Here is a 7,594-nt window from a genome sequence, read left to right on the forward strand (position 1 = left end):
TTCTCAATGTACATTTCGAGTTTGGATCTGAAATTTTTAAGGGTTATAGTCACATCCCTTATGAGCATTTGTAGTTTGAAACTTTTAAATTATATTTTAAAATTGAAGAATGAAGAACACTGAGGATGGGAGCACGTGATATTTCCTTACAGTATGAATGATTGGACATAGGTTCGCTTCCAAGCGAAGGAGGGGTGGCGAAAGCGGAACAAACCATCAGTCCCAACATTCTTTGGAGAGGTGTCAGGAAGCACGAGGCATCCCATCAATTCAAGACTGATCCTAAAAAAAAATCAATTCAAGACTGGAGTCTTAATTAGTCCAGGAGGAGCCCTAGTTAAAATCACAAATACGACCGGACACTTAAATAAACAAAGACGACGAAATTCTAGGGTGAGCAGAGGCAGAAGCAGAGACAGAGACGTCAGAGTCGAGAGATCCCACACCCCGCCGTCGTCCCTCACGCGCATCGTCCTGCTGCCCTCCTCCCTTGCTCGTGCCCGTCTCCTCCTCCCACCTGCGCCGCGGCTGCGCGAGCAGCAGTAGAAATACAGAGGGAAGGAGCAGTGCGTGCCCGTCCGTCCGCCTGGGCCTCTCGCTCCCCCCCTCCTCAACCGCCTGCTCCCTAACCCAATCCAACCCCTTCACATTATCCGCGTGCGCCGACTGCCCGGCCGGGGGCGCGCCGCCGTGCGGTGCTGCTGCTGCTGCTGTTACCGGTGCCGTCGCGGAGTCGGCGATGGCGATCCGCGGCCCGGACGCCGCGTCCGTCCTCCCCATGACGCTGCTCTTCTCCCTCGGCTTCTTCTGCGCCCGCTTCTTCCTCGACCGCCTACTGTACAAGGTACGGAACCGGCTCCTCCGCCGCCTCCTCTTCCCGCCCCAGATTCGCGCTGGGTTCCGCGAGATCTCTCGCCCCACGTGTGCTCTTCGTACCGCTGCTCAATGCTCGCTGGTGTTGCTGCCGAATTCGTAACCGATCAATGTGATCCGGCTAATTTGACTAACCGTCCGTGCGCATGTGATGCAACGCCCCGCGGACTGTGCTCCGAATGGAAACTGCTCATTAATTGCCGCCTTACTGATGGATGCTGTCTAGAACTCCTGTGCCTGTACTACTGCAGTTATTGAGCTGAGCTTGCTTGTCTGCTCTCATGCCTTCTGGTGATCCATGTACTCTGTACTGTAGTGAGCATTATCATGTCATGTACCAACAATTCCTACATGATACACCACTGCACTTAATTATTATCTTCGATTTTGAAGCCACTGTAAAATCCATATACAGTCTGAAGTTAGTTACATGATACTTCAGACTACTGAATAATATAATTGTTTTATTTGTTCTATAAATCTGTCTCACCAGGCCCCTAGGTTATCTCTGCTTTATTTCTATATATGTTTATTTGCTTCTGTTCAAATTTTACCATGAACTATTTTTTACATCCCCGAGTATTCGTCACTTTAACCTTCACCTCTGATGTTTGGCCGTCTGTATATGTCATTTCAGCCATTGGCAGTTTACTTTTTCACTAGCAAGGCTTCTAAGTTGATGAATGATGAGGCCAGGCAAGCAAAGATTGCCAAGTTCTCAGAGTCTACTTGGAAGCTGACATACTATGCTTCTGTTCAGGCATGGGTCCTATTGATAATAAAGCAGGAACCATGGTCGTTGGATACAATGCAATACTTCGATGGCTGGCCGAATCAACCCATCCCGTGAGTGCAAAGTATACTTCTATAATTTTCTTAAATATATATATGGGTATACTGGTGTTGCATGTGCTTTTTGCCCTGATACATGGTCTCTTCAATCTCCTTAAAGTTGAAGAGAAATAACTTATGTTATTGCAATACATTATAACCTCTAAATGTACTAAAAAAGTATGAATTTCAGAATATTCCAGATCATGAAATATTTAATTATCTCGTAATTTTATTATATATAGGAAAACGTAAACTCCCTTACCTTGCTATTAAGCTAACATGATAAGGTTGCCTATGTTCAAAGCATTTCTATGTATCCTCTCTTTCATGAGTACTCCCTCTGTAAAGAAATATTAGAGCGTTTAGATCACTAAAGTAGTGATCTAAACGCTCTTATATTTGTTTACGGAGGGAGTATTAAGCAAACTGTTTGGCACGCCCTTGAGGGTGTTGCTACTGTACCATTATCTTCTACTCCCTCCGTTCGGAATTACTTGTCTCAAAAATGGATGTATTTAGAACTAAAATACGTCTAGATGCATCCATTTCCGAGACAAGTAATTCCGAACGGAGGGAGTACTAAGAAATATTTATGCACATTTCTTACTTTTCATATGTTGACATTATTTATTTATTATTGATATCTTTATTTATAGTCAAGGAAGTTAGGTAGATTCCCACACCATTTGTTGCATATGGTCTGTTACTGTCTCATGGAGAGTATTCCAGATTTGAGCCCTATAAACAGGAAAGGAGGGAGTATTATCTAGCAACCACATGCTTTACTGTACCCATTTTCACTATAATTTTTTTACATGTGATCTTATAATAGCTTTCTTACCTTGATAAAGGAATCCTGCTTCATTTAACCGTTACCAGATATAACCATGATAAATTATTGTTCTCTCATCCTTTTACTTAGTCTTAGCTTTTCTAGGAAATCTGAGGGGTAAGGTCTACCTGGCGTGACCTTCCATTTAGAGGGGAAGATGCATACTCATGATGCTGTTCTTCGTTCATTGTTTGATGACATGATGCTCGGAACACCAAGTGCTGTGCTCATCATCACACACAACAAATGGCTCAGATTTTATAGATTTTAGATATATTAACAGGAACTCTGAAACACTCCCGGGCATATTTGTTTGGAACCATTTAACCTATTCTTTGGAGTGGAGTGATTTTTTGTTCTTTGCTCTAATGTATATGTTAATTTCTGTCTCTCAGGTCCTCATTGAGACTTTTCTACATGTGCCAGTGTGGATTTTATATCTACAGCATTTTTGCTCTCATTGCTTGGGAAACCCGCAGAAAAGATTTTGCTGTAATGATGTCTCACCATGTAGTAACATCTGCTCTTATTGGATATTCATTTCTGACTGGGTAAATATTTCTTGAGCCTCTTTAATATTGTATTTTCTGGATTGCAATTGTATGGGGACGGGCTTCTGTTATACTCTGATGTGTCCTATTTATGGTCAGTTGGTCATTATGCAACGAAAAATCATCAATTACCAATCACTTGTGCTGGGATTCAATGACTCTGCAGTGTGCACTGAAGCTTGGCAATTCTCTAGGTCTTTCTAGTTACCTACTGGTTTGATTCGATAAACAAATATATGTATGAAAATATATAAATTGGGATGCAGAATTTATAATGCCAATAATAGATGAATCTAACTCTTGCTGTTTATTGATCTGAATGTTCTAGTAAGCAGTGCTTAATTTGGCCATGCCATGTAACAGTAAATAAATATTTCTGAAAATCATTGTGCTAAATTAGAACAAAGGGTACTGCACTCCCTTCTTGTAATTTCGCTTTTCTTTTCATGCAGCTCAGCTATGTATAATCTCACAATACATAATTATGTCTGAAAATCGCTGTGTTACCGAGGCATTCATTTATTTTTACTTCTTTCTGTTGATTATGATCATTCATAGAGATATAGTTGACTTTTATAGCTAAAGATCAAAATTGCAACACAGCTCTAAGACAACTAAATTTACATTTCTGCAGATTTTTTCGTATTGGAACAATTATTCTTGCGTTGCATGACACGAGTGATGTGTTCCTTGAAACTGCCAAATTGTGCAAGTACACTGAAAAAGAACTAGGGGCTAGCTTATTTTTTGGGCTTTTTGCTCTCTCGTGGCTCCTATTGCGTCTGATTTACTTCCCATTTTGGATAATCAAAACCTCAAGGTTTGTTTGCTCCTTTGTACATAATTTCTTGTATTCCGTTTACATCCCAAGGTTGGAACTCACTGTTCTTGTTCTTGCAATGCCAGCTACCAGTCCATCATATCCTTGAGGAAGCTGGATAGGTTCCCAACGACCTTGTACTATATTTTCAACACAATGCTTCTCACATTACTTGTGTTTCATGTGTATTGGGGGAAACTCATATTTTCAATGATAATGAAACAATTGAATAATAAAGGAAAAGTTGGAGAGGATGTTCGATCTGGTAAGGTTTCATTTCTTTGCCGCAATCACTTGTTTGATTTGAATTCACCCTTTTTCATCCTGACTGACGTGTTTTTTTCACGAACTCACAGATGGTATTAGGATATCTACATAAATATTTTTTTCTTGTGAAATTTGGGTTCCCCCCATTCTCTTCCAGATAATACAACGTCTAACTTTGTCGCCAAATTCCTGCATGAAACAGGAGAGCCCTGCATAATCAGTAGGGAAGACCCATATGGCATACATAATGAAATAATGAACCACCCATTTCAATTTTGAATAGTTGCATGAATAGTACAGTCATAATATCACATATTGATCAGATTGCCTAATGGTAACTAGCTCCGATACATTGTTTGGTAGACCCCCTTCCATCATAATCAGTTATAAAGATTTGAATTGCACCAGAAACTACATTAACCCAGGTTTTTGTTTGGTAGACCCCCTTCCATCATAATCAGTTATAAAGATTTGAATTGCACCAGAAACTATATTAACCCAGGTTTTTGTTAGTTGTGATCATTTAAATGATGAATTTCTTCACAATGCAGATTCGGACGATGATGACTGATGGGGGTGGTTCTTTGACAATTGTGATGGGCCATTTCTTTGCTGGTACCTTGCCCTGTACTTACAACAGTAGATTGTGTTGGTCCGCAAGCTTGTGCTAAGAAAGTTTCATTTCTGTATATTACCTTATGATATCAAAGATTGCTAGACCAAGAAACTGAGCAGGTTCTATACATAACGGGTATAGCTAGCAACTTACTTGAAGGTCCCTTCATAATTTTTGGTTCATCTTTCCTTGTTAGTAGAAAAGGCTTAAGAGGTCGTTTTCTGTGGCTTTTCCGCAGAGCTTAGAAGCTCCTCTCTACCATGTCTTGTATACTGTGACTATGAGTAGGTTTAGCTCTAATTCATGGGAATAAGTTGATTTTTTTATCAGGAGTAAATCTCACATGTATCTTCTCATCTCATGTGTCAAGTGTCTCATGCTGCTAGTTATAACTTTTTGGCGGCATTGGTTTCTTTATCTATGTGTGACTACGAGTGCATCTGCATTGGTTTGTAATGTACATGGCCGTGTTGTTAAGATAGTTCTGAGATTTACATTTGAAATACTAGGGAGTTAGGGATCCGGATAGACATGTCAAGCTTTGTTCTGGTGACTGCAATTTCAGATGCTGACAGGGCAGGATGTCTAGATGAGCAAAAGTCTACGGGTGGGTTTGCTATATTTCTTCACTCTAACTTGATTTCGTCAAGTGCTTGTAAGACGGATCCCCTTGTAAGAAGGCTATAATTATCTAGGTCTAAACTGTGTTGAAGGAGCTTGGAGTACAGCAACCAAGAGCAGTTTGTCTCTTGTGTGACAACTAGGGCATTTTGGAGACCGGACTCCATAGAGGCCTTAATTTTGGAAGTTTTAAAATTCAAACTTTGCAGTTTCAAAATATTCTGGAAAAAATACACATGTATACAAGGATGTAATGTGTATGTGCGTAAAATTTTGGGATGAGATACCTTGAATTGCGGGTTGCAAATAAAAATTCATGGACTTTAAGGATGAATATTACATATTCTAAGAAGCCACATACTTTTTTTGTAGCTCTCATTTTAAGGTATTTTGGCCTGGAAATTTACACACATGTATATTATGTCTCTATGTAAATTTTTTGAGACTAAAAAGTTTGAATTTTAAAGTTCCCGAATTAAGGCCTCCATAGAACTCGGTCTCCATTTGGCATTTTAGGACAATTTGGTGCTACATATATATGTTACCAAACCCGATATTTCATGGTCGGTTGTGTCTTAAATATCTTGCTATTTTTGCCAAAGTTTAATAGTACTCTCTCCGTTCGGAATTAATTGTCTCAGAAATGATTGTATCTAGAACTAAAATACGTCTAGATACATCCATTTCTGTGACAAGTAATTCCGAACGGAGGGAGTAGAGGGTTAGCGGCATCTTCATTTTTTCCTCTTGCTCTTTTCTAGAGCAGCTTTAGTAGAGTCATCATAGTGGGTCGTTGCTCCATACGGATTTGGAGGCTATCGCACTTGTGTGCAAATGTTGCCTCCATAAATACCTTTTTCTTGGTCATCTTCTTTAATTTTGTAGGGGCAATTTAAGCTCAATTTAATCTAACCAAACACATATATCAACACAATAACTTAATAACAACTATATTTAATGGCCAAAATGTGTCACATTACATATAATTAGCCACTGCAACGTCATATGCAATGTCACTATTCGACATTGCTTGGACTACACCGAGAGCTGAGCTCCTCTCCCTCCCCACCTTTCGTGCCGCGGGCCGCTCCAGCCGCGGCGGCCACCAAACGCCCCTGCCCCTGCGTCAGGCAGCCGGAGGACCCGCCCCTGGCCATGCCGCACTGCTCCCAAGCGGGGGCCCCGGCCTCGCCGACCACCAGCCTGGCCTGGAGCACCCCGGAGAAGAGGGAGATCTGGGCTGCGTCCAGCGGACCGTCCCAGGTGCCGGAGACGCCTGCTGCCCCGTCGCCGCGGATCCGCGCATCGGCTGGGCCCTCTCCGTGCGGATCCGGCTCTGCTACGGCGACCGCCTCGACGGATAATCCCGTGCTGCTCCATCTTGGGGGTAACCGCCTAAAATCCATTGTGGTGGTGTCTTCCCTCCAAGCTGGGCCGGCAGATGAAGGCATTGACGGCGCCATTGAAGAAGGATGGATGCTCCATCAATCCCGCAAGAACCGGCGCGCGCGCTCGGATCCAGCGGCCCCTGGCCTGATCTGGAAGCAACTGTCCTCCACTCGTCGCCATTGCCCCGCCTCCGGCCATGAGGCCTTTTTAAGCAGGTTCAAAGGTCTATGTTTTCGTTGCCTGAGCACTCGCCATCGTTGAGTAGATTGTAGAGATCCCCTGTGCTGCATCATCTGCAAGCGGCAGGGGCACTACGACTGGGAATGCCCGCAAAATCCACGCAGAAAGAGAGGAGGGGGCTCTGCCAGAGAGCGGCTCGGTGATCCTGCGCGCCCGGCCTCCCCTGCTCACGGCTCCCCTGCACCCCATCCGCCGGCGCCTCCCCCTCGACCCCTTGCTGCCATGGAGCTGGCACTGGTCGTCGACCACTCCTGCCGCCCGCGCAACAGCCACAAGGTCATCGCCTCCACCCCCGCGATGGAGCACCAAGTGTTCCTGCTGAACCAGCATGCCGTCGTCATCACCGCGGTGGGCACCAAGGCGCACGCCGCTAGCCCCCTGTCCATCGGGCGGGCACTGGAGAAGGAGCTGAAGATCCCGCCTCACCTGCTGCGCGTGACCGCCCACGACCCTGAAGACTTCTTCGTCTTCTTCAACTTGCTGGCGCACAAGGATCTGGCGGTGCGGCACGGCTCGCTCACCGTCGATGGAGTGCCGTTCCTGCTGGAGGC

The 7,594-nt window shown here is 43.8% G+C and overlaps 1 protein-coding gene across 2 annotated transcripts; it reads left to right on the forward strand.

Moving 5' to 3' along the window:
• Positions 1-380: 380 nt before the first annotated feature.
• On the forward strand, positions 381-5,149 carry LOC123092671 (ASC1-like protein 3). 2 transcript variants are annotated; one of them, XM_044514490.1, is made up of 6 exons: positions 381-844; positions 1,511-1,719; positions 2,935-3,090; positions 3,725-3,910; positions 3,997-4,175; positions 4,729-5,149. In XM_044514490.1, exons 1-6 carry the CDS (start codon positions 740-742, stop codon positions 4,746-4,748), a joined length of 855 nt encoding a protein of 284 aa, XP_044370425.1. In that variant the 5' UTR covers positions 381-739; the 3' UTR covers positions 4,749-5,149. The 2 variants fall into 2 exon arrangements, with proteins under 2 accessions (XP_044370425.1, XP_044370426.1); XM_044514491.1 differs by having other exon boundaries at positions 1,634-1,719.
• Positions 5,150-7,594: the final 2,445 nt, after the last annotated feature.

Source organism: Triticum aestivum, chromosome 4B (genome assembly GCF_018294505.1).
Source record: "Triticum aestivum cultivar Chinese Spring chromosome 4B, IWGSC CS RefSeq v2.1, whole genome shotgun sequence".
NCBI lineage: Eukaryota > Viridiplantae > Streptophyta > Magnoliopsida > Poales > Poaceae > Triticum > Triticum aestivum.

Bases quoted from the DNA above. Each gene is read 5' to 3' on its own strand.
- LOC123092671 (XM_044514490.1), top strand. From the start codon at position 740: ATGGCGATCCGCGGCCCGGACGCCGCGTCCGTCCTCCCCATGACGCTG. The intron at 3,911-3,996 runs GTTTGTTTGCTC...TTGCAATGCCAG, and splicing joins TGGATAATCAAAACCTCAAG to CTACCAGTCCATCATATCCT. The intron at 4,176-4,728 runs GTAAGGTTTCAT...TTCACAATGCAG, and splicing joins TGGAGAGGATGTTCGATCTG to ATTCGGACGATGATGACTGA.